General features: G+C 40.9%; 1 protein-coding gene across 1 annotated transcript; it reads right to left on the reverse strand.

The window, feature by feature from the left end:
• Positions 1-594: 594 nt before the first annotated feature.
• On the reverse strand, positions 595-26535 carry LOC146985194 (natural resistance-associated macrophage protein 2-like). Its single transcript, XM_085782948.1, has 15 exons — positions 26446-26535; positions 25235-25383; positions 23145-23267; positions 16608-16727; positions 13513-13619; positions 13014-13084; positions 12858-12925; positions 11995-12150; positions 10109-10267; positions 9367-9453; positions 5410-5529; positions 4046-4195; positions 2257-2330; positions 1969-2122; positions 595-702 (listed from the first exon to the last, which is right to left on the reverse strand). The coding sequence occupies exons 3-15, from the start codon at positions 23214-23216 to the stop codon at positions 595-597; spliced, it is 1446 nt and encodes a 481-aa protein (XP_085639074.1). The 5' UTR covers positions 23217-23267; positions 25235-25383; positions 26446-26535.
• Between the last annotated feature and the right edge of the window lie 1350 nt (positions 26536-27885).

Consider the following 27885-nt stretch of genomic DNA (forward strand, 5'->3'; position numbering starts at 1 on the left):
GTTGTGAATGGACCCAAAGAAACGGCCTATTTTCGCAGCCTAAAAGAGGTTTTACCTGAAAAAAAAAACACAGTTCCATTGTTCACTATAATAATAATAACTATAAACAATGGAACTGTGTAATTTTTTTTCAGGTAAAACCTCTTTTAGGCTGCGAAAAAAGGCCGTTTCTTTGGGTCCATTCACAACACTGTATGTTGTAAATCTCTCTCATAATTGATTGTTTTACATGATAAAACAGTGTTACTGCCTGTAGTGTCTCTGTTCGGACTCATTTTTGATTTAAAATAATAAGAATAAGAGTGAGTGCACTGTAATGTTTTTTTTATATTTGATCTCAACAGTAAAATTAAGGCACAAGGTGACAAAAAAATATACAGTATGTGGCACTTGGCAACGATCTGAGGTTTCATGTGTGAGTCACGTGACGTCATCAGTCTGGAGACCGAACACCTTTGGTCAGTTCATCGTGAATAAAAACAGTTTCTGTGACGTCTCGTTCAGTTTGTTCAGACCCGTTTTTCTTCTGTTCCAGCAGCTCTGTGGTTGTTGGTTAGAAACATTAAAGTACCGAAGCCTCGAAGCCTCGAAGCCTCAGGTGTCGAACTCCGGCTGCTGCTCCATCAGGATCCTCGTGTCGTTGTCCCTCCTCGACGCCGGGTCCAGACAGGAAACTCCCAGAGCGATCAGACACAGCCACGCCTGCACACACAGAGAGAGAGAGAGAGAGAGAGAGAGAGATGACATACGGTGACGTTGTTGCTCTCATCATGTTTAACCCAGAGGAAACAGGAACACGCCGTCGTCACGGTGACGGTCTGATTATTAACTGTGTGTTGGAGAATCTGGTCAAGAGGTCAAAGGTCAGAGGCCCAGTCAGTCTAGTGCTCGCTCTCTCTCTCTCTCGCTATTCCTCTCTCTTTCCCCCCTCACTCTCTCTGTCTTTCTCTCTCCCTCTTTCTGTCTCTCTCTCTCCCCTCTTTCCTCCTTCTCTCTCTTTCCTCCCTCACTCCCTCTTTCTTTCCCCCTCTCTCTCCCTCTCTTTCCTCCTTCTCTCTCCCCTCTTTTCTCCCTCTCTCTTTCCCCCTCCCTCTCTCTCTCTCCCCTCTTTTCTCCCTCTCTCTTTCCTCCTTCTCTTTCTTCCCCTCTTTTCTCATTCTCTTGCTCCCTCTCTCTCCCTCTTTTTCCTCTCTTTCCCTCTATTTCCCCCTTCTCTTGCTCTCTCTCACTCCCTCTACCTCCCCACTCTCTCCCCCTCCTCTATCTCTATATCTCCCCCTTCCTCCCTCACTCTCTCTCTCTTTCCCCTGCTCTCTCCCTCTTTTCTCCCTCTCTCTTTCCCCCCTCACTCTCTCTCTTGCCCCTCTTTTCTCCCTCACTCTTTCCTCCTTCTCTCTCTTCCCCCCTCTCTCCCCTCTTTATTCCCCCTCTCTTTCCTCTCTCTCTCTTTCTTCCCTCTCTCTTCCCCCACACTGCAAAAACTCAAAATCTTACCAAGAATATTTGTCTTATTTCTAGTCAAAACAAGTCTAATTTTACCTAAAATAAGACTCATCACATTAAAAAGTAGCTTGTTTTTAGACACTTTTTACGTCTTTCAAGCAGATTTTCACTTGAAATAAGTAGAAAAATCTGATAGTGGAGCAAGTTTTTCTTTCTTATTACAAGCACAAAAACTTGCTTTCACTGGCAGATTTTTCTACTTATTTCAAGTGAAAATTAGTTTGAAACAAGTGAAAATTATTTAAAAACAAGTCATTTTTTAGGCGGTGAGTGGAAAGAGATTAGTTTTGACTAGAAATTAGACATTTTGACGAGAAATAAGACAAATATTCTTGGAAAGATTTTGAGTTTTTGCAGTGTTCTCTCTTTCCCTCTATTTCCTCCTTCTCTCCCCCTCCTCTATCTCTATATCTCCCCCTTCCCCTTCCTCCCTCTCTCTTTCTCTTCCTCCCTTTCTCCACCTACCAGGTATCCTACGAAGGTCAGGTATGCGATGGAGAGCAGCGCCGCCACCACGTAGAGCCACACGCTGCCGAGCGCCGTCACGTACGTCACCACGAAGTACATGTTGATGCTGCACACGACCAGCACGACCACGCCACCAACGACCTTCAGCACGCTGCAGCGAGGGAGGGGAGGGGGGGGGGGGGCAGAGAGAGAGACAGACAGACAGAGAGAGAGACAGAGAGAGGATGAACAGATCTGAGGGGGTTTGGGGTAAACGAGTGCAGGTTTTTCTCTGAATGAACTCACAGTCCGTTGGCGAACTCGTTCATGAGCGACGGTAAACTGGTGAAGGTGAGGATGGGGATGAGGGCGAAGGGAAGCTGGAGGAGAGATGAAGAAGATGAGTCCTTTAGATTCAGATGTAAACATTCTTAACACACAACATAAACAACTACTTCTCCAGACTCAGCTCATACTGGATACTCAGATAATTAACCACTAACAAAACGCATCAGAGACTGTGAAATTAATAAAACACAAACAAGGAACCAGAGTGGAAAATGAAATCTAATCCAAACTGCTGTTTATCTTACAGTTTTTCCCAAAAACACAATTCACCTGTTTTCCACACATGTCTCAATATTCAAAACTCTTTCTGCAAAACCTTACACAAAAGTGCCCAAATAAATCATGTGTTCATTCAGCAAACACATGCTCTCAATATAATTAACTGAAGTTATCATAACCTAAACTCCAGGTGAAAACACTCAGCCTAAAAATTGTTAACACACCAATCAGAATTGAGGGTCAATGCCTTTTCCGACAGGGTTAAGGAGCAACGATTCCAATATGAGCAGGTAATTTCTATACTGTACAGAAATGCTATAGTATGTAAAGACCCCTCTTTCATTCCACTACACACAGTACTGTGTGTGTGTGTTTGACTCCTGTAGACAATCTTTGAGATGGATGCAATGGCTGACCCTCATGAATACATCTGTATCGATGCGGCAGGGTTCAATCTCCACAACATCATTGGACAGTGTTGCAATCACACAGAGGGGAGGCAACATCACCATGTGTGCAGCCATTAGCAATCGTGGCATCCTCCACTGCCATGCCATACTGGGTCCATACAACACTGCACTACTCCTTCAGTTTCTAGATCAGCTGCACAATAACATTCTCCAACAGGAAGGGGAGATAGGGCAACCAGAGCAAGATAAAATAAATATGGAAATACTGTGGATAAACCCTATTTTTGACATTTTGGTGGCAGTGTGTTGAATTAAAGCAGAAGTAAGCGATCCGGTCGTTTTCGCTAATGCTGCGTTCCAGGCAGGCTTTTGAAACCGTAAATTACAGCTTCAAGTCACGACTTACGACTTTGTAGCGTTCCAGGCAACCCACTCGTGTTTTTCCGACCTGTTTTACCTGTGAAAGTCACTATAACGGCCACTCGTAACTTCCAACCGGTGAACTCGTACCAGATCGAACTGGTACGACTTCACAGGTCGGAAAAACACGAGTTGCCTTGAACGCACCATAACAGTCCTCGTCCCTACGTCGCCACATTCACGCGCATCCCTTGGCTGCACACACAGCCCTGCATGCCGTTCTCTCTCCTCATTGGATAAAACTTGTAGGATATGAGAAAAGTTTTCTCCTCGGCTCAGAGCAGAGCAGAGTGACTGACAGACCCGTGTTTCAGACCAAACACTATATGTAAGTGATTGCTGTCGGAAGATATAACTATTTAAGACTTATATTAACACAAAAATATCGCTTACTTCTGCTTTAATCCCTCCTGTGTGTAACAAAGTAACACTCATGTAGTCTGTGTTTCGACAGCTTGTGTGTATTGTCTGAGGGTAAAAACTGATTGAGACTCAGAAGTTAGATGTTTGTACTGTTGGGTGTGAGTTTTTAAAACAGGAATTGTGTCTAAGCAATTGAGAAAAACTGTAATTTAAATGCCGTTATTCCCGTCACTGGTCCCAATAACGATGTTAATAATGATGTTGATGTTGATAATGATGATGATAATGATGATGATGGCGTGGCGAGGCCGTGGCAGAGCGGCGTGACGTCAGACCTGCATGCTCTGCAGCACGTTGAGGAAGTCGTTCATCCCCGTCAGGTGCTGCACGTCCTGGAAGATGGCGACCAGCAGCGTGGGCGTGATGGCCAGCGAGCGCGTCAACAGCACGCGGGCGAAACGGGACCAGCGCAGGTTCAGGAAGCCCTGAGGACCCACAGGAAGTCAGCAGAGAGAGAGAGAGTGTGTGTGTGTGTGTGTGTGTGTGTGTGTGTGAGGGAGAAGCATGTGTCTGCAGACCCGGAGACCTGCACATTCAGACCCCTTGGTTTTTTGCTACAGCGCCACCTGTTTTGTTGCTAATGGATACAGATATGACAGATACAGTAGGAACGTGAGCATCGAACGTGAATCACATTGTTCGTTTAATGTCATAAAAGTTTTTGTTGAAAATGTATCTGACAGCGTAACGACCGTTTGACCATAATACGTTTACTACGACAGTCTTATATGCACGTCAAATACAGTAATATATACAGCTCTGGAAAAAATTAAGAGACCACTCCCAAAATGATCAGTTTCTCTGGTTTTACTATTTATAGCTATGTGTTTGAGTAAAATTCAATTATTTTTTCTTTGTTTTATTCTATCAACTACCGACAACATTTCTCCCAAAATTGAAAAAGAAAATATTGTCATTTAGAGCTTTTATTGGCTGAAAATGACTAAACTAGTCTAAATAACAAAAATATCTATCTAAATGTCTTTTCAGACCTTGAATAATAATAATAATAATGCAAAGAAAACATGTTCATATTTATTCCTAAAGAACACAGCAAGAATATTTTAACTTGGTCGGTAGTTGATAGAATAAAACAAAGAAAAAATAATTGAATTTTACTCAAACACATACCTACAAATAGTAAAAACCAGAGAAACTGATCATTTTGGGAGTGGTCTCTTAATTTTTTTCCAGAGCTGTATATAATATTGATCTTGTTGGAAGCTCGCTTGGCCGGCACATTTTGTTTAAGTTAATGAAACTGAGATACTTTTAATACTGTGTGCTGCTTAAATTAAACAGAAATAAAATGATAGGCTATATGTGTGGGCCAACGTGTTTATACAATATAAAATGTCATACTGTTGTGGAAACGTTGGCCCACACTGTCAGACAAAAACTTTTATGACATTAAACGAACAATGTGATTCACGTTCGATACTCACGTTCCTACTGCCATCCATATTGTCCATATTTCATATCTGTATCCATTAGCATAGGCTACAAAAGCAATAGTAACCCCATGCAATAGAACATTTGAAAGCATTTTATTTCATTGTAGGCTATTTTTTTTTTAAAGTTTAAAAGTGTTCCAAGCTTCACAAACAATCAGATCTTGGCGTTTTCCTCCTCCACTCACCTCCATGACGAACTGGCCCGAGTACGTCCCCGTCATGGTGGAGCTCTGACCAGCAGCCAGGATCCCCACGGCCCAGATGTAGAGCGCCGCCGGGCCGAAGAAGCAGCCCAGCACCACGCCCTGACACACACACACACACACACACACACACACACACACACACACACACGAAACCAAACTAATTCAGCAGAGCTACACACAGAAACACCATAAAAACAAGAGAGCGACTGGTCAGGACTCCAGTTTACATGTCAAAGTTACTTAAATCTAGATCTTTAGCAGCATTTTTTACAGTGCGTTTACATGCAGTCAGTAACCCTTTCATGACCGGAATATTAGCAATAACCCAGTTGCGCATGGCCATGTAAACACCAATAACCCTTTTGAAAAACGCAAATATGCTCATATTCCGGTTTTTAAAAACCCGAAAAAGGCCCCTGGGTTACTCCTTTTCTAACCCGAATATTTGGTCATGTGTACGCCTACACTGTAAAAAACCCAATGAATGACATTTTGGGCTAACCAAAAATATATTGCTGAATCAATTTCTTGGCGTGGTATCAATTGACTGAACCTGTTAATCTATGTTGGAATGATCATTCTTTGGAAATTGTTGAAAGAACTAACATATTCAAATACAGTGAACACCCACAGTTAGCTGTTGGCTCAATTAAAAGACATAAATCCAGTCAAAGAGATGCTGGCTGTCATGTGACATTTCATACGAGTGACTCGTTCAATCAATGACAAATGATTCATCAAGTGAATGAAGTCAAAACTTGTCCACAAGGCCAGTGCAAATGTGCCATTCGAGGAGCAGCATCTTCAGAGACCAGACAAGGTGAGTTTATTCACATCAAGTTGCTAAATAATAAACTCTACTTTGTTGGTAGTTGTATCTTAACTCATCATGGTCGACGTGTTCCTAGCGAACAAGTTAAATAACCGTCTTAATATTTCTTTGGCTTTGATATTCTAGCTAGTTAGCTAACATTAGCTAGCTGACAGACTGACTAGCTAATGTTAATGTTGGCTGGAGGATACCGGCCATCAGCTAAACTAACGCTTAGTTTTAATATTTTTTCATGCGAGAAAGAAATCATTTAGAGTCCCAATCTGCGGACAGTTAATCCAAATGACGCCTGTTTGGAAATTTGCTCCCACGTTTTTGGAGAAGTGAAGCTCCACCTGGGGAGCAGCCACAGAGAGTAGAGGGTCGTCAAGGAGTCAGCAGCTGGTTAATTCATGATCTCATTGAATGGTTTGTTAAATGAAAAGTGAGGCTCCAGGTCAGAAGAGCAGCGCTGCCCCGGGGCTCTGGATGTACAGAAATCATCACATTCATATCAATAAATTCATGTTTCACAATTAGCCTAACTGATTGGTCTACATTAAATTTAATCTAATCAACATACAACAGAGGGAAATTCTTTGTGACGCGCTTGTGTTTTCACTGTTTTCGCCTGCTGTAACTTAAGCAATATTTTTTTTCATATGATATATGCAGGACCCACTGTGTATATTGTTTTATGATTTATTAATGTGAAACAATTTTAATGTTAGTAAATATTATCTCCCACGTGTGGCCTATCGGTGCAAGTAATAATGCAGTGTTGAACATTGTGTGATGCAATTTCCTAATTGTTCTTTCTATACAGAACACAACATTACCATGCATCGAAGATCGGTTGCAATCCAAGGCCTGCAGTACTTTCTCAAAGAACCTACACTATCATGAAGACATGTCAGGTAAATCAACATTTCAGGCATCAGGGGGAAACACTTCTGCTATAAATATCTTGAAAGATTTTAACGAGTCTTGTATGTACTTTAATTTAGACAGCTGATGTGGAGACTGCAACTGACGGAGTTAAGGTCGACATCCTGGAGTTGGTGCCAGTTCCTGCAAAGTTGCACTATTTGCATTTTTAATAAAGTTGTGTTAAAAAAACATTGCTGCTTCCATTCTGTTGATTCAGTATGTCTAGTTTTACATCCAATTAAGAATTTTATGTTGATTGCTTTAATGAACAATTGTATAGAAACTAATTCCCTAGCTATTTTTCATTGGGATGTCCAATGAAGAATTTCTAATTGAAAGTATGATAAGATAATGGATAAACTTTAATTGAGTGAATTCTTTAATGGTTGGGATAATGGATAAACTTTAATTGAGTGAATTCTTCTGATGGTTGGGCAAGCAAACAAATCAAATTGAGCCAACCAAGATTTTTTAATTGAGAAAATTACTTGAACAGAGAAATTGCGTAAATTAACAATAGCTAGGGAATTAGTTACTGAAAGATTTTACATTGGAACAGCTCTTTTTTTTTTACAGTGTATCGGGATTTCCCCATTGAAAGGAATATTAATTTGTGTTCTGCGCATGATGGAATCTAGGTATTTTGACCTACTGGAGCTACCGTACTTGTAAATATTGAAGACAGGCGTAGGCTACAGGCGTTTAATCAGTAACTTTTAAACTTCTAATAAATAAATGTGTTGCTCCGGCCACAGACTGTAGGCTCCGGCTCTTTCCTTCGGTCAGTCGGAGTTCTTTACACTTTACACTTTACTTTATTTTCTCACGACCACGTAAGTGGTATGGAGTACAAACAATAAAACAGTACAAATAATCAGACATAGCTAGAGGCAGTGGGGGCTGTACATACTTTGTACATACATCTCTGACCAGGACAGAGCGAACACGTTTCAGAAAGGCACCTAGCTTATAAATAACTTTTGTTTTATCAGACTGTAATAACAAAATTAGTTTAAACATAGATGGGCGACAAACATAGTATTTAGGGAGGTATTTTTCTCTTAGATATACAATACATGTGTTCTTGCATTCAAACAAAACATGGAACTCATCACCACTCTGGCCGTCTTTGCATAGATCACATCACCTCGGACTTCTATCGAGTCCTTTATACCAATAACTTTTGATATTCTTGTATTGTTTACTCTGAAGTGGCAGATGGCCTGTCTATACTTTTGGTTTGAACACAATAAATACTTTTCTAACTTAAACTCTTGTTTAAAGCAGAAGTAAGTGGTCCGGTCGTTTTCGCTAATGCTGCGTTCCAGGCAGGCTTTTGAAATCGTAAATTACAGCTTCAAGTCACAACTTACGACTTTGTAGCGTTCCAGGCAACCCACTCGTGTTTTTCCGACCTGTTTTACCGGTGAAAGTCACTATAACGGCCACTCGTAACTTCCGACCGGTGAACTCGTACCAGATCGAACTGGTACCACTTCACGGTTGGAAAAATACGAGTTTCCTTGAACGCACCATAACAATCCTCGTCCCTACGTCGCCACATTCACGGAGTCCCTTGGCTGCACACACAGCCCTGCATGCCGTTCTCTCTCCTCATTGGATAAAAACTGTAGGATACGATAAATGTTTTCTCTTCGGCTCAGAGCAGAGCAGAGGGACTGACAGACCCGTGTTTCAGTCCAAACACTCTATGTAAGTGATTGCTGTCGGAAGATATAACTATTTAAGACTTATATTAACACAAATATATCACTTACTTCTGCTTTAAACTCAATGTAGATGTCACATAATGTCATACTGCCAAGTTCGCTTCTCCATGTCTGCTGGAACGGATCTTTCAGTCTCCGCTCGACAGTTAGCTTCAGCCAGTCAGAATTAACACATCTTTGAGAGAGCCAAATATATGACAACCCACACTCATCCAATATCTGCTTAACCTGCAGGATCCATGGTGACATAAATGCACCTGAGTTATACAGACTAAATAGACAGTTATACATTATTTTGCTCAGTTTACTTTCTTTACCTTCTATTCTCAACGGGCCGGACGCCCGTGTGAGACTGAAATAAAAAAGCAAACTGGAAAAACTAAATAAACATAAAAACTACTGAAAGATTTAAAACAATAAAAACCTTGGTCACAGGTCACAAAAGGAAATGAAAGTGAAACGTACTCCTTTATAGATGTCGACCTCTAGAGTCTGGTTGTCCAGAGGGAACAGGTGTGTGTGAGGACTTCCTGACTCGTTACAGACGTTGTGCTGCAATCAGAAAACACCAGGCAGCGTTCGTTAGAGGAAACCAGAGATCTGTGAGCTGTGAACAGAACGAGGCCACTGAAGATTCACAAAGTTCATTAAAGGGATAGTTCACCCAAAATTGAAATTTCACTCATTATCTCCTCCCCCTCATGTGGACTAAGGGCTGGGAGTCCTCCGTGGCTTCTCTGAGTTACAGGGGGTCTCGGCGTAGCAGTGCATGTCCATATGACGGTTGCAAATGGATACCAACTGTCTTCGTAACAAAAAGACACACCAAAAAACATCCAAATACCTCCATAGTGCTCGTCTGTAATGTCCGTCTTGTATTGAAGCCCCGAAATGCGAAATTGTCCTGAAAAAATTAAATAAGTCTATATTTCAAGCTTTTTTTTTTTTCTTTTTTTAGCTTCCACTACAAACAAGCTTGAAATATAGACTTATTTAATTTTTTTCGGGACAATTTCGCATTTCGGGGCTTCAATACAAGACGGACGTTACATACGAGCAGCATGGAGGTATTTGGATGTTTTTTGGTGTGTCTTTTTGTCTTTTTACGAAGACAGTTTTCAATTTTGGGTGAACTATCCCTTTAAACTGAATCAATTAGGGCATTAACAGCAAGCGGCGAGCGGCGAGCGGCGGCCGAGACACTCACCACCTCCGTGTTGGTGCGGTTGTAAAAAGCTTCGGCGAAAACGGCGACGACGAAGACGTTGATGAGGAAGGAGAGGAACAGAGCGATGGTCGCCTCCAGGAAGAAATACTTGTTGGCTTCCTTCACCTGCTTCCTGTCGCTCCGGTCCACGTCTCGGGACTGAAACACAGGAGGACACACACCGAGCACCGGACCAGGTTCAAGTCCAGACACACGTCACAACAACAGATAGAACAGAAGAGACTGTTACTGTAGGCGTTCAACTCCATAGTCATCTCTCTTGGACACCACTCATATCTAATCTATGTAAGAAGCTGTTATGGTTGGTACAAGAGCCAAATATTTACCCACAAAAAGATTAAGATAAGCGAACCACGCGTTAAAGGGATAGTTCAACATTTTGTCAAATTGGCCCATTGCCATAATCCCTATAGTCATAGCAGTAGGGTCGTTAACTTTAATTGTCGGTGCAAGCTATTTTTAGAACGGCGGAGCAGAGCCGTGAGCTGCTCAGAGCTACGCTACGGAGGCTCATGAGATTTCTCGGTTTCCCTCATCAAACTCATCAAATACACAATCCAACAACTCCACAATGCTCTGGTGGACAAGTTGTGACCTGCACATTCACCACGCTATGAGATAATAACACAACGTTACCACACAGAGTTGTTTTAGAGGTAAATACAGAGTTTGCTTGATGAAAAACTGTCCCTGAAGGCAACGCACATCAGCGGTTTTGCATGAATTTCCCTCTAAAACAACTCTGTCTGGTAACGTTGTGTTAGGAGAAAATGGTGTAACCATGAAAGAATAAATATTAAATATCTTATCCACCTATAGTGGATTTAAGTGTACTTATAAAAAGTATACCTTCTTCTAAAAACATTAAATTTAAATACTGTGTTTCTATATTTGAATTTTAATGCATTTTAGCAACACCAGACAGAACTTATCCAAAAAACACCACTTTTTTTCTGAATAAAAGTGACAAATTATGTAAAATTTGTCAAAAATACATAGTATTGCATTGAAAAAAGAAGTGAATTACATTTATTTTCCCTGTATATAATCAGATTCTTTTGAAAATACACTGATAACATCACTTGACACTGGGCTGCATGACGTCATTTGTGTCTGTTCTATGTCGTATTGTGTTTCAGTTCTACTGTATTGTGTTTGTATTGTATTCTGCAGAGATGGACAGAGTACTCGACCCCAGTACTTGAGTAAGAGTACAAATACTACTGGTCAAAATTTACTCTGTTACAAGTAAAAGTAGCTCAGTCGACATGTTACTCAAGAGTAAAAAAGTACTTGCTTTTAAAGGTACTTAAGTATCCAAAAGTACATGCTTTTAAATTTACTTTAAGTAAAAGTAACAGTAAGAGTAAATTTCTTATTTTTCACATCAGTGAATTACTATAATTGTTTCTAAATGAATGTAAGGAGCTTTTAACTCTTGTTTGTGAGAATGAACTCTTTGAAAGCAGCTGCACTGATGTGCTGCTTTTAGGGGTCAGGGTTTCCTTCTTTGACAAACACAGCTTGTGTCCAATAGGATTTTAGAAAAAGACCTGAAAGTAACGAGTACTTTTCAGCCTTCCTAGAAATTAACTTGAGTAAAAGTAAAAATATTTGTCTTGGAAATGTATTCAAGTAAGAGTAATAAGTACCAAAGAAATCTAATACTCAAGTAAAGTACAAATCCTCTGGATATGTAATTAAGTACAGTACTCAAGTAAATTTACTCCGTTACTGTCCACCACTGCTAATGTGTCTATGTTCTGGACTCTTGGAGGAATCGCCCAACTGGCCTAAAAGAGATGCAAACAAACAACACAACACAACACAACACAACACAACCACCACAGCGTGCAGAGCTTCACCTTGACCAGAGCCGAGTGCAGGTAGATGTTGTGCGGCATGATGACGGCTCCCACGATGCCCACGGCCTGAGCCAGCTGCACCGCGCCACAGCCCTCGCAGTACGGCACGAACATCCCCATCAGCAGCTGGCCCTGGTCCGGCCCCACCGTCACATACTGAGCCACAGGAAACACAGGAAACACAGGAAACACAGGCGTTAGAGCGGCTCCGTCTATTTCCTGCAGATGCCCACTAAAGGCTGCAGAGCCCGAGCATGTAGCTGATGGTGCTTCAGAAACAAAACTCCCCAGACTGAAAAACTCTCTGTTATAAAATGAAAGACTGTGCAGTATAATAATAAGACAAAAACAATAATCCTGTGCAAACACAGTCAAAAACTAGTCTCGGCTCCATATCTTCATTATTTAACCAAAAAACACACATTATATGTCTTAACCAATAAGAAAACTGTATTATTAGTTGTTATTAGTCTTAAATAATTCAGCACCCTGCAACCAAGCTATGGAACTGCTCTTTATCTTCAAGTTTCAATCAAACCAAAAACCAAAAAATCTAAATTATTTACAGCTTTGTTTATAAGGTACAAACGGCTCTGACAAGTTCGACTGAGCAGACACTCGTTAGAAGTACGCAACATACATGAACTGCACATTAACACTCTGAATGAATGTAATTTAATGTTTAACTTGGTTATTTAGATAATCAAAACAATACATGACTTGTCTTAAATGTACACATGTGACCTTTAATATGTTAATTTTCAACATTCATGAGCCTGTGAATCCTCATTTTACTGTCACTGACTATTTAATGCATTGATTATTGATTTAATTATCAGATGCAGGTTTGTTAACTTAAATACCTCATATCCAAACGTGACGGCCATGATGGAGATGAGAAAACCAAAGAACGCCTCCAGCTTCCTCAGACCTGCAGAGAAACAACGACGTCTTTCACTTTGATCTGAACTCGATCCACGTCAAACTGGGACAGGAAGTGACCTGCACGCCGTACTTACCGTACTTATCCAGGAAGAGGAAGACGAAGGTGTCGATGATGGTGATGAGCACGCCGCCCCACAGCGGGATCCTACGGGTGAAAACACACACACACACACACACAGAGGAAGTGAAGCGATCAACATCCAACATGGCGGCCGGCGGTAGAGTTTGATCTGTTTTATCAGTTGTTATTTATTTTATTTATAGTTTTTTATCCAGTCTTCATCCAGTCTGTCTTTTATCTTTTATACAATTCTTATCATGCACTTACACTGTGATTTTATTCTATAGCTCCACTTTAACTTTTATACGTGCTCTTACACTGCACACTTGCTGGCTTTGTATGTATTTATTGTATGCACTGGTCTGTGTTTTAACTGTTTTAACTGTCTGGATGAGCGAGAGACACCTGAATTCCCCTACTGGGATTAATAAAGTATCTATCTATCTATCTATCTATCTATCTATCTATCTATCTATCTATCTATCTAGAAGAGCGAGTCTGTTGAAGGTCACCTGCCGGAGGAGAGGAGGTTGAAGGCGATGGCACAGCCGATGACTTCCTGCATGTCGGAGCCGATGATCGCCAGCTCCACCATCAACCACAGGACGATACGAGGAGCCTGCACAGGAGAAACATCAAGATCAGCATCCAACTAACCTGAGCTGTGAGTTCAATACCATCATGATACAAAGTTACTGCAATGTTAAAGGGATAAGCTAACTTTTTTTTTCGTGTCTTGTCTCACTCCCGAGTCCATGACCAGCAGACAGACACCATATGGAAAGCGATTTTAACATTTAAAAGCAGGGCTGGATATGTGTTGCAGATATCTGTAATTCAGTTTTGCCGAGTCAAAAAGAATATTTCAGATCCGCAACTACGTTCGTCCTAGGACAAATGACGTCACTTTAACCATTCATGTGTATGGGGTTTGTCATTACAGATATCTATAATTCAGTTGCAGATATCCGCTATGTGAATTACGGATATCTGTAACTGAATTACGACTAGTAATTCCAGTTTGAGATATCTACAATTTGATTCTGACTAGTCTTAATTCCAGTTCAAGATATCTTTAATTCACCTCAATTAAAGATATCTACATGTCCCTGTTCAGATATAGGCTAAGTTTTGACTAGGCTATAGGCGAAATGACCTTGTAGATATCTCAAACTGGAATTAGGAATAGTCGTAATTCAGTTACAGATATCTGTAATTCACATAGTGTTGATATCTACAATGTTAATTCCGGATAGTCAAACTTAGCTTTTAAATGTTAAATCCACTTGCCATAGACACCATCCTTTCGACTGTGCGTGCAGTAACAAGGGAGATAGAGCCGTATCGCCCGTAATTAGCTTAGCTCAAACACTGGAAGTGTATAGGTAGTGTTAGCCTGCCTCCACCTAAAGTCGCTAATTAGCTTAGCTCAAACACTGGATTGTGTGTCTAAATACCAGCTGTTTTTGGCGCTACTCAAGCTAGCCGTTGTGACCAACGCACTTCCGGTTACTTTCACAAAATAAAACACCCGTTGCTCTTTACATACAGAAAACCATGACGATAGAATTTGTGCTTTTACTTTGAAATAGGAAGCTAACCTACCCTCGATGTAGCTAGCTTGAACCAAAATAAAGCGTCTTTGCTTGAACCCTCCGTTTTGACCGATCTCGTCCCGTTAGCGGCATTTGACCGCTCAAGATGCCTTACCGGAGAGTTTTGTCAGCTCTGAGACGAAGATCGGCCCGCCGGTTTCCGTTTAGAGTTGCTGAAGAGTTTCTCTGATGACTTTAGGTGGAGGCAGGCTAACACTACCTATACACTTCCAGTGTTTGAGCTAAGCTAATTAGCGACTTTAGGTAGGAGGCAGGCTAACACTACCTATACACTTCCAGTGTTTGAGCTAAGCTAATTACGGGCGATACGGCTCTTATCTCCCTCGATGTAGCTTAGCTTGAACCAAAATAAACCATCTTTGCTTGAACCCTCCGTTTTGACTGATCTCGTCCCGTTACCGGCGTTTGACCACAGTTCAGATGTGACTCCATAAAGTCAGTTTCCAGCTTTACATCCTTTTGTTTTATATATTTATATCAGTCGTTTTTTTATCCTCAGGTTTTAGAGAAGCAGAGACATTTCATTCAACCTGGATTTAGAGCTATATATAAACATGAATGATTGTTTCAGTCGCTCTGAATTTAACTGTAAACGTCGTGTTTCCTGTGATAATGTTCTTGTCTTACATTATATAACAGAGGATTAGAGCCGCCGCCGCCGTGGCAACAACAGAGCTGCTTACGCAACAACCAGCATCTTCAGATCAGGTGGTCGCGGCTCAGACAACAGACCGGACCCGGACCCGGACCCCAGGGGGGCAGATCCGATGCCAGGATTGGGGGGGGGGGGGGCACAAAAGTGATTTTTTTTTTTTTTTTACCCGTATGCAACCCCTACTATGCGACCATAAATCACAACTCCGCAAAGTCTCGGCATATCATTCAAAAAGTACTGCACAGGGAATCATTTATTGTGCTTATACCTTTCTTGTTTATTTGCCCTAAACAGCCAACAGCCGTATCACTGCTGTTATATTAATAAATTATAATTTAAAGGGTCTCGGACATGTAATATCTACTCACGTTCTTATCTTTCGCCTCCCACCGACCTTCCCAGATCCCAATTCTTCTCACCATCTTCCTTTTCTCCCAGTGTATGGAACTTTATGCATGATTAATTGATATGGATGAATATCAATAAATGAAGCCCTAAGATTGAGGGGGTTGTTTTTTTTAAAGCCTGCTGATGTCATCAGCGTCTGTGTGAGAACATTAATTTGCATCGTAGTGGAGGAGACCAGAGATGGGATGTGGAGTCAGAAATATTTTTGTCAAACATTATTTGTTCCACCATTTCAATCATTTCTTTTTAGATGTGAAGAATGTGAAGTCTGAAAATACATTTGTTAAATTTTGAATAGTTTGGGGTATTTTTATTGGGGGGGACAATTCATGTTTTTCAGAAATTGGGGGGGATCTGCACCCATGCCGGACCCAGACCCAGACTAGGGATGTCACAATTACTTGTTTTCACAATTAATCGTGGTTTTAAACGCCACAATTAATTGATCGTAAAGATTCCTAAATACCGTTACTTTCACAAAAATTTGATGTTGGAACCGTATCGGCAGATGTGCGCAAAACTAAAGGTAAATGCACAGATACTGGTCCATTTATCTAACGTAACATTGAATTGGTAGGAATTTAAATGTTAGTGTGTCATTTTTAATTTTAAAAAAAAGCAAAACAAAACAAAAAACGATTAAAATAAACATAAACATTTGGTATAGATGACAATTTATGACCTGAACATTTCAAACGCTTCCCCTGGCGGATTAATAATTGGTCATAATATTAATAGATACTTGAAATATTTTGTGTAAACAATGAGTAATGTAATTATATTTTGACTATATTTGATTTTACACATGTTGTGAAATTAATTAGTGCATAATAATGGTGATAATCTAATCGTACCAAGAAAATGTATAATCATGACATCCCTAACCCAGACCCGGACCCGGACCCAGACCCGGTACTGACTGACTCACCGTGCGGTACTGGCGGTTGCAGACTTCAGCCAGGTGCATCCCTGTGACCACGCCGAGCCGGGCCGCCAGCCGCTGCAGCAGGAGGCCGATGATGGTGGCGCCCAGCAGAACCCAGAGGAGCTGGAGGACCAGAACCAGAACCAGGACCAGAACCAGAACCAGGACCAGAACCAGAACCAGAACCAGAACAGAGACACCGGGTCAGCAAACACTTAAACCAGGTCAAAGACAGAGACGTCAGAAGTCAGAACTCCTAATCTCCCAGTTGGAAACTCAGATTTCCGACTTCGGGACGCACCACGACCAGAATGACCATAAGGACAAACTTTGCATTCAAAGTGCTTCATGTAACTGAGGCATTAAAACATTACAAAGGACACATAAAAATGAAAAAAGGAGCATTTTAAATGAATGAAACAGATCATTTAAAATAGAACAGAAATAACAACATTACTGTGTTCCACAACATCAGTAAGTAAATGTTGTATTTCTCCTTATTCTGATGATGATGAGACGGTTTGACTTTTGACGTTATTGTGACTGCAATTTTTGGAGACAAATGTAGAGTAGTTTCTTCTTTGATGTGAGCAATGAATGCTTAAAGGGGTGGAGCCTGTCCTTATACGATCTGTTCAAGGTTGTAAAAGGTTTTAAAACTATGTATGGTAGAAACTTAGGAATGTGTGTTCAGCATTTGGACAACCACCTGTGGCTGTTTTCGTTTAGCTTAACATCATAGTGCAAGACCGTGTATGGAGTCGCCCACAGGTGCTGAAACATTGTGACGTGTACGCAGGCTCTTGTCCTAAAGTCATTGCGCTTTTCCCAACTGGTGACTTGACTGTTGCTGTTCAGGAACGTCCACTTGCAAGTGAATAAACCGGGAAGACGCTATGAGATAATAACAGAATGTTATCAGACAGAGTTGTTTTAGAGGGAAATTCATGCAAAACCGCTGATGTGCGTTGCCTTCAGGGACAGTTTTTCATCAAGCAGTCTCTGTATTTACCTCTAAAACAACTCTGTCTGGTAACGTTGTGTTATTATCTCATAGCGTGGTGAATGTGCAGGTCACAACTTGTCCACCAGAGCGTTGTGGAGTTGTTGGATTGTGTATTTGATTAGTTTGATGAGGGAAACCAAGAAATCCCATGAGCCTCCGTAGCGTAGCTCTGAGCAGCTCGCGGCTCTGCTCCGCCGTTCTAAAAATAGCTTGCACCGACAATTAAAGGTAACGAACTTACTGCTATGACTATAGGGATTATGGCAATGGGCCAATTTGACAAAATGTTGAACTATCCCTTTAATGCAGATGTTATTTTTTTCCATCAGTTAGCTCATGTCTGTGGTTTATGTTGATGTAGCTGAGGAATATCATTAACAGAAGTTTAAGCATTTTATTATTTGAGTTTCAGAAGTAAATTGTAATTAGTAAACTAATTACAGGTGTTAACTGGGATATTGTTTATACACATCAGTTTTAATCATAGGGACAAGATGTTTACACTATGACCTGATGGTGGCGCTAGATGAACAGCCGGTGAATAAACTCTGATCCTCTCTGGACACCATCGATGTTTCTTTATCTGTTCACAGTGATTCATGATGTGGTGTCGACCTGCTGGTTATTTCTGAACATTATGTCACAAACATCTTCAGACTCTGTGTTTGTTTTCCTGTTTCAACAGACAGAAATAGTTTCGTTGTGTCAGCTCCATCAAACCAAGGAGCAGCAGAGGAAGTCTCTGGTTTGACTCTGACTTCATCACAGTGAGTTCAGGTTTCACCCACGCAGGCGTTTGCCAGGAGATCAACACTGAGAGATATTTATACGTGTAGAGAAAACTTCTCCTCAACAACACAATGAAACTACATTTATAAACAATGAAACTACATTTATAAACACACTCGACTGATGGAAGTCGACCCAGATTGATCATCAGTGATGCTGCTAATAACCTATAATCTGTTTTACTACACCTGAGTCATCATCGCAGACAGGGGAAGCTAAGTTTTCACTGTTAAAGGGATAGTTCACTCAAAATTGAAATTTCACTCATTATCTATCTACACCTTAAGACCCACCTCTTCTCCTTGGTTTTCAACACCCAGTAGGAAGTTGACTTCATTTATTTTATTCTAATGATTTTATTTATTTGCTCTTATTTGATTTTACTGTGTTTTATTTTGTATCTCTTTTATCTCATTGATTTTAATTTAGTTTTATCGTATTTTATTTTATCTTATTGTGTCCATTATTTTATTGTGCTTCTGTTGTGTTACTTATTGTATTTTTATCTTGCTGTGCAGTATTTTGGAAACCTTGTGTTTGTTTAAATCGTGCTATTTAAATATAATTGGATTGGATTGGATCTACTCCCCGTCATGTGGACTAAGGACTGGGAGAAGTTTCAGAGTCCTCCGTGGCTTCTCTGAGTTACAGGGGGTCTCGGCGTAGCAGCACATGTCCATATAACGGTTGCAAATGGATACCAACTGTCTTCGTAACAAAAAGACACACCAAAAAACATCCAAATACCTCCATGCTGCTCGTATGTAATGTCCGTCTTGTATGGAAGCCCCGACATGAGAAATTGTTCCGAAAAAAATTAAATAAGTTTATATTTTAAGCTTGTTTGTAGCGGAAGCTCCCAGTGTTGCTCTTCCTGGTTCGTCCAAATCTCGCGGGATTTGCATTGACACCCAGTTCACGGCTCCGCAAATCACGCGAGATTCCAGCAGAGCAACACTGAGAGCTTCTGCTACAAACAAGCTTGAAACATAGACTTATTCGATTTTTTTCGGAACAATTTCTCATGTCGGGGCTTCAATACAAGAGGGACATTACAGACGAGCACTATGGAGGTATTTGGATGTTTTTTGGTGTGTCTTTTTGGACGAAGAAAAGTGAGCTCCGTTCTCAACCGTCATATGGGCATGCAGTGCTGCACGGAGCCCCGCTGTAACTCAGAGAAGCCACGGAGGACTCTGAAACTTCTCCCAGCCCTTAGTCCACATGAGGGGGAGGAGATAATGAGTGAAATTTGAATTTTGAGTGAACTATCCCTTTAAGAAAACAACAGACTCTTCCTTTAACTGATGATCTGGTTTAAGGCTGAAGGATCGGTCACTGTTTCACCACTCTGTCAACACTCACTCCGTCTCTTCGTCTTTCCGGGTCCCGGAAGGACGAAGTTCGTCTCTGTTAAACTTTGACCTGTCGTCTTCAGCTGATCTGAGACCAACAGGCTGATGTTTGACGTGTGATGGTTTTTACATGTTTCTGTCTCTTTGAGGTCGTTTGGCAGCATTTTTTTTTATCAATCACTTTACTCCCTAACAACATTCAAAACATGTTTAAGGAAAGAGAGGGGAGATATGAGCTGCAAAAACTCTAAATCTTTCCAAGAATATTTGTCTTATTTCTTGTCAAAATGTCTAATTTCTAGTCAAAACTAATCTCTTTCCACTTAAAATAAGACCCATCACCTACAGATTTACTTGTTTTTAGATAATTTCTACTTCAAACAAATTTTCACTTGAAATAAGTAGAAAAATCTGCCAGTGAAAGCAAGTTTTTTGTGCTTGTAAAAAGAAAGAAAAACTTGCTCCACTATCACATTTTTCTACTTATTTCAAGTGAAAATCTGCTTGAAAGAAGTAAAAAGTGTCTAAAAACAAGCTACTTTTCATGTGATGAGTCTTATTTTAAGAATAATGAGATTTGTTTTGACTAGAAATAAGACAAATATTCTTGGTAAGATATTTGAGTTTTTGCAGTGTGAGCTGAGAGGGAAACTTAAAACAACCTAGTATACTACAGTGGGTACGGAAAGTATTCAGACCCCTTTAAATTTTTCACTCTTTGTTTCATTGCAGCCATTTGCTAAAATCAAAAAAGTTCATTTTATTTCTCATTAATGTACACTCAGCACCCCATCTTGACAGAAAAAAACAGAAATGTAGAAATTTTTGCAAATTTATTAAAAAAGAAAAACTGAAATATCACATGGTCATAAGTATTCAGACCCTTTGCTCAGTATTGAGTAGAAGCACCCTTTTGAGCTAGTACAGCCATGAGTCTTCTTGGGAATGATGCAACAAGTTTTTCACACCTGGATTTGGGGATCCTCTGCCATTCTTCCTTGCAGATCCTCTCCAGTTGTCAGGTTGGATGGTGAATGTTGGTGGACAGCCATTTTCAGGTCTCTCCAGAGATGCTCAATTGGGTTTAGGTCAGGGCTCTGGCTGGGCCAGTCAAGAATGGTCACAGAGTTGTTCCGAAGCCACTCCTTTGTTATTTTAGCTGTGTGCTTAGGGTCATTGTCTTGTTGGAAGGTGAACCTTCGGCCCAGTCTGAGGTCCTGAGCACTCTGGAAGAGGTTTTCTTCCAGGATATCTCTGTACTTGGCCGCATTCATCTTTCCTTCGATTGCAACCAGTCGTCCTGTCCCTGCAGCTGAAAAACACCCCCACAGCAGGATGCTGCCACCACCATGCTTCACTGTTGGGATTGTATTGGGCAGGTGATGAGCAGTGCCTGGTTTTCTCCATACCAGTTACACATACCTTAGAATTAATGCCAAAAAGTTCAATCTTCGTCTCATCAGACCAGAGAATCCTATTTCTCATAGTCTGGGAGTCCTTCATGTGTTTTTTGGCAAACTCTATGCGGGCTTTCATATGTCTTGCACTGAGGAGAGGCTTCCGTCGGGCCACTCTGCCATAAAGCCCCGACTGGTGGAGGGCTGCAGTGATAGTTGACTGTCTGGAACTTTCTCCCATCTCCCCACTGCATCTCTGGAGCTCAGCCACAGTGATCTTTGGGTTTTTCTTTACCTCTCTCACCAAGGCTCTTCTCCCACGATTGCTCAGTTTGGCTGGACGGCCAGGTCTAGGAAGAGTTCTGGTCGTCCCAAACTTCTTCCATTTAAGGATTATGGAGGCCACTGTGCTCTTAGGAACCTTGAGTGCTGCAGAAATTCTTTTGTAACCTCCAATGAAGGAGTAGAACCATCTCAAGGAGGATCAGAAGAAATGGACAGCATGCGAGTTAAATATGAGTGTCACAGCAAAGGGTTACTTATGACCATGTGATATTTCAGTTTTTCTTTTTTAATAAATTTGCAAAAATTTCTACATTTCTGTTTTTTTCTGTCAAGATGGGGTGCTGAGTGTACATTAATGAGAAATAAAATGAACTTTTTTGATTTTAGCAAATGGCTGCAATGAAATAAAGAGTGAAAAATTTAAAGGGGTCTGAATACTTTCCGTACCCACTGTATATTAAAAAGCCTGTGTATGTCTGTGGCTGCCAGAGGATTTAAAACAATCCAAAAACATAACACAGTTTAAAAATAAATTAAAACATAGTATGCTAGAAAGATATAAACAGGATGGATCATTTGGGATTAGACTTTGCAACTTTTATTTATTTTGGCTTCATTTGTTGATTATAAGATTTCTGCTCCTTTCTGTTCCACTGAACCATGAAGAGCTGCAAAGGTTTAACTGAAATGAAGAATTAAAGGGAAGGAACTTATCAGCTGAATAGCTTCAGCCTGCACCTTATGTAATATTTAGTAATTAAAGAGATAGTTCAACATTTTGGCAAACTGGCCCATTGCCATAATCGCTATAGTCATAGCAGTAGGTTCGTTACCTTTAATTGTCGGTGCAAGCTATTTTTAGAACGGCGGAGCAGAGCCGTGAGCTGCTCAGAGCTACGCTACGGAGGCTCATGGGATTTCTTGGTTTCCCTCATCAAACTCATCAAATACACAATCCAACAACTCCACAACGCTCTGGTGGACAAGTTGTGACCTGCACATCCACCACGCTATGAGATAATAACACAACGTTACCAGACAGAGTTGTTTTAGAGGTAAATTCATGCAAAACCGCTGATGTGCGTTGCCTTCAGGGACAGTTTTTCATCAAGCAGTCTCTGAATTTCCCTCTAAAACAACTCTGTCTGGTAACGTTGTGTTATTATCTCATTGCGTGGTGAATGTGCAGGTCACAACTTGTCCACCAGAGCGTTGTGGAGTTGTTGGATTGTGTATTTGATGAGTTTGATGAGGGAAACCAAGAAATCCCATGAGCCTCCGTAGCGTAGCTCTGAGCAGCTCGCGGCTCTGCTCCGCCGTTCTAAAAATAGCTTGCACTGACAATTAAAGGTAACGAACCTACTGCTATGACTATAGGGATTATGGCAATGGGCCAGTTTGCCAAAATGTTGAACTATCCCTTTAAGTTTGAATTATGAATGTTGATTGATGCCTGGCTGTAGTACTACTACTACGACTACGTTGTGTCTCTGCAGTTGTTTAAAGAGTCATCATGCTGCTGTTGAACTATCAAAGTCAATATTGATCAAAGATGTTGATAAAGTTCCAGCTTTTGAATCATAACATCTGCTGGTATTCCTCCTGTTATGTGCTTGTAAACTGAATGTATCTGGACTGTAAACGTGTTAATTCGTCTATACTTTGTTGTATTTCAGAGACCAGACAGTTGAGTGTGAAGGTAGCGTACCTTGAATCCGGCTTTAGCTCCAGACTGCAGGTCGGACTCGATGTTTCCCGGGTCCAGGTAGGCGATGCTCATCAGGAAGCCCGGCCCGGTGAAGGCCCAGAGCTTACGCAGGCTGATGCCGCACTGCAGGAGAGAACACCACCACCACACAGTATAAACTCACTGTCACAGCAGCAGCAGCAGCATCCCATCATGAACGCCCAGAGCCGGCCCAAGGCATAAGCGAACTAAGCGCCTGCTTAGGGCCCCGCGGCCACTAGGGGGCCCCAAGAGCAATTACGATAACAACAAAAAAATAATAATAGCCTACATATTTTTTGCATGTATGAGAATGATTTCTGTATGATAAAAGATATATAATTGTACAAAAAAACCCACAATTGACCCTTTGTCAAGGCCCCGCCCCCCACGGTTACTGTTGCTTGGTTGGACAAACAATGGTCACGGAAGGGTTAACTCCCATTGGAAACCATTGAAAATTAGGCAGATTTATTGCTTGTAAGGACATCAGAAAAATAGTGTCCATGATAGAGGACAGACGTGGCTCAATAGCGATTGAACGGGCATTACCTGACTTTTCCGAAAAATAGGGAAAAATCATTGTTTTGGTCACTAGCTAGTAGCTAACGACGCTAGCTAACAGCTACAAGCTAACGCTTAATCTCCGCCGATCTCCCGTTTTTCCTCGTAAAACTTCACAAAGTTCAAAAGACATTAGCAGCAGTAATGTTACGTTTGCTAGATAATTTTGAAGGTATTAGATCTTCTCTGTTTATGAACACGACCAGAGAGTGGACTGGAGGATGAATGAGCTTCAATAGCACAAAGTACAGCCAGGGAAAAACAGGCTCACTTCTCATGAGGACTGCACAACAACAAACAAACAAAACTATGCAATTAACATATATATATCTGATGTAACCTAGGAACTAGGCCTATGTAAGTCTGCTCGCTTTTCCGCTGTTTTGCTAGCAGTCCCTGGCCATGTGCATTTGTTTACAAAGAAGCCATGAAAAATCAATATATGGCCATGTGCACCGCATTTATTTACAACTGCTGAAAAATCAATACATGGAGCAATGAAATAAGTTTTTTGAAGTGCATCCACCTTATTGTTCGGCCAAGATAACATTTCTGAAATTCAGTTTACCAACTTTTCAGTCCCCAGCACTAGTGTTAATGCCCAAAATAAGTGATTTGAGGGCATCCCAAAAAATTTTTTGGCGCGCGATAGGACATTACGTTCACTGCGCCCCCTCCAATTTTTGGGTTGCATGACGCCCCTGAATACAGCTATCAAGATACAGATGAGAACTGGGGTGGGAGAAGAAAGTGTGGCCTGAAAGAGGCGCATGGTGAGGAAGCAACCTAACCCTTTGAAAGGTTGGTTCAGCCAAAAGATTTTAAAACATTAGTTTTGATTTTGCTCACTAGACCAGTTCTATAGCACACAGCCATTCTTGCCACTACACTGCAAAAACTCAAAAAATCTTTCCAAGAATATTTGTCTTATTTCTTGTCAAAATGTCTCAATTTTAGTCAAAACTTATCTCTTTCCACTTAAAATAAGACTCATCACCTAAAAATTAACTTGTTTTTAGATCATTTTCACTTGTTTCAAACTAATTTTCAATTGAAATAAGTAGAAAAATCTGCCAGTGAAAGCAAGTTTTTTGTGCTTGTAATAAGAAAGAAAAACTTGCTCCACTGTCAGATTTTTCTATTTATTTAAAGTGGAAAATTTGCTTGAAAGAAGTAAAAAGTGTCTAAAAACAAGCTACTTTTTAAATGTGATGAGTCTTATTTTAAGTATAATTAGATTTATTTTGACTAGAAATGACATTTTGACTAGAAATAAGACAAATATTCTTTGTAAGATTTTGAATTTTTGCAGTGTACAATGATAGGACGAACGTCAATAGGATAATGCAGCCTAAACGACATTGCCAGAGCTGCAATGAGTTTATAGTAGGTGTGTGAATGATCAACAATCAATATTATTTGCAAAAATAGAGGGCCCCAAAATCAAATTTTGCTTAGGGCCCCATGGAGGCTTGGTGCCGGCTCTGTGAACGCCCTGCTGGACTCACCGCGCCGTCGTCCTCGGGAACAGGAACCCTCTGGTCGAAGTAGGTGCTGGACGACGGGTCCTGGTCCTGCTTGTTGAGGAAGACGGACGGAGCGGAGACTCTGTGGGTGTGTGTGGTCTGGATCACGGCTTTGTCTCCGACCTCGTCGTCTGAAACACAAAGAAACACAAAATAAATGTCTGAAGGATTCACAGCAGCAGCAGCAGCCCTCAGTGTCTGATCCACTGTTCTCTATAACAGATCGACTCAGGTCCAAATCAAACGTCCTGTACTAGTGTGAGACGTCTGGACGGTTTATTACAATTACTGAGTTTCTATTTGAGGTATTAATGTGTGAGTGAACAGACAGAAGAAAAACAGGGTAAGATAAATATGAGCTGATCTGATAAACAACATCAGCTGTTTCACTGCAAAAACCAAGAATATTTGTGTTGTTTCTAGTCAAAACAAATCTCATTCTACTTAAAATAAGACTCATCAAATAAAAAGTAGCTAGTTTTTAGACACTTTTTACTTCTTTCAAGCAGATTTTCACTTAAAATAAGTAAAAAAAATCTGATAGTGGAACAAGCTTTTCTTCCTTATTTATTACAAGCACAAAAAACTTGCTTTCACTGGCAGATTTTTCTACTTATTTCAAGTGAATATTTGTTTGAAACAAGTGAAAATGATCTAAAAACAAGTAGATTTTTAGGTGATGAGTCTTATTTTAAGTGAAAAGAGATTAGTTTTGACTAGAAATGAGACATTTTGACAAGAAAAAGATTTTGAGTTTTTGCAGTGTTCCTACAGTAGTTGCCATGGAAATATGGACGTCTAAATGAACATTGAGTAAATATTCGAACAGATTTCAGGCTCAATGACGACAACTCCATCTTCATATGAATGAATGAAAGCTCCAGAACAGCTGCTAAAGAAACATGGAGGTGAATAAAAAAACACATTTCTGTCACATCAGATGAGTTCTTTAAAACAACTCCTTTGTGTCGTATTCATGTTTGTATGATCAGTTTCTCTGTGTTGAGAAGTTTCATAGTGAACATGAGCAGTAAACAGACTGAAACTGGGACAGAAGTCCACTGTGTGTGTATGTGGGGCAGAGAGATGAGCATAAGAGATAAACTGGTAATAAAACCACAGCTGCAGCTTGTCCTGGTTTACAGAGCAGGAAGAGGAGGAGGAGGAGGAGGAGAAGGAGAAGGAGAGCTCACCTGGTGCTGCCGTCTCCTGCTCCACCTCCTGGTCTGTGGGGGCGCTGGGGGGCAGCGAGGAGATGTGGATGTCCTCAGCAGGGGGAGGGGCCCGCGCTGCAGGGAGACAACAGGAGTGGATTAATAAAGTCACAGTGTCAAATACACAATCCAACAACTCCACAGATTACAGTTACAGTTGTAATAAAATGCAGTAGATCCGGTTTCATTCAGGCTGAACATCTTTGCCTGAGAAATAATTAAAAGGATAGTTCACCCAAAATTCTAATTTCACTCATTATCTCCTCCCCCTCATGTGGACTGAGGGCTGGGAGAAGTTTCAGAGTCCTCCGTGGCTTCTCTGAGTTACGGGGGGCTCCGTGCAGCAGTATTTGTCCATATAATGGTTGTGAATGGATACCACTTTTCTTTGTCCAAAAAGACACACCAAAAAACATCCAAATACCTCCATGCTGCTCGTCTGTAATGTCCCTCTTGTATTGAAGCCCTGAAATGCGAAATTGTTCCGAAAAAAAATTAAGTAAGTCTATGTTTTAAGCTCGTTTGTAGCGGAAGCTCCCAGTGTCTCAGTTCACTGCTTTTCCTGTGTCACCGGCGGAACAATTTCTCATGTCGGGGCTTCAATACAAGAGTGAGCTCCGTTCTCAACCGTCATATGGACATGCAGTGCTGCACGGAGCCCCGCTGTAACTCAGAGAAGCCACGGAGGACTCTGAAACTTCTCCCAGCCCTTAGTCCACATGAGGGGGAGGAGATAATGAGAAATGAGAAATGAAATTTGAATTTTGGGTGAACTATCCCTTTAAACGATAATTATAAACCCCAGTCTTCCTCCATGCAGCTGTTAGCAACTGCTGCTGCTGCTGCTGCTTCAGGTGAGTTCAGGTCAAGAGTTTGTTGAGTTCATGAGATTAAACATCTGCTTCCACAGCAGAACGGCTTCCTGTGTTTATGACGTCATTACATTATTACAGCCTGTAACAGTTATTATAGTTATTATAGATTAAATTACATCACATGACATCCTGCCATGACGTCATCCATATGACCTGCTGAGTGGGACAACAACACCAGACTTTCATTTAAAATGCTTCATAGATTTTACCCAACTAATCATTACATACAAAGGCTTAAGAAGGACATTGATGTGACCTGTACCACTGTGTCTCTGTCAACGAAACCTTGGTTCATTTATTCTGGTCTGGCCCACACACCAGACAACTTTGGAGCAGACTGGCACGCATCATATTCACCCCCAGTTTAATTTATGCTGGGAAAATGTTTTGTTTGGCTACACTGAATATGACAAAAAAAAAACTAAATTCTCAGTTTTATATGAATTTGTTAATTATTTTATCCACATTGTATATACATAAATCTAAATTTTCTGGTAAGAAGCCAAACTTCTTGGAACTGTCTGCATATGTTGGTCAATATATC

This window comes from Trachurus japonicus, chromosome 7, assembly GCF_045865225.1.
Source record: "Trachurus japonicus isolate A0001 chromosome 7, Traja_1.0".
NCBI lineage: Eukaryota > Metazoa > Chordata > Actinopteri > Carangiformes > Carangidae > Trachurus > Trachurus japonicus.

Coding starts and splice junctions, on each gene's coding strand:
- LOC146985194 (XM_085782948.1), bottom strand. CDS start 23,216: ATGAGCATCGCCTACCTGGACCCGGGAAACATCGAGTCCGACCTGCAG. Junction 10,268..11,994: donor TGCACTCGGCTCTGGTCAAG/GTGAAGCTCTGC, acceptor CCTGTGTTTCAG/TCCCGAGACGTGGACCGGAG. Junction 9,454..10,108: donor ACCGCACCAACACGGAGGTG/GTGAGTGTCTCG, acceptor TTCTGATTGCAG/CACAACGTCTGTAACGAGTC.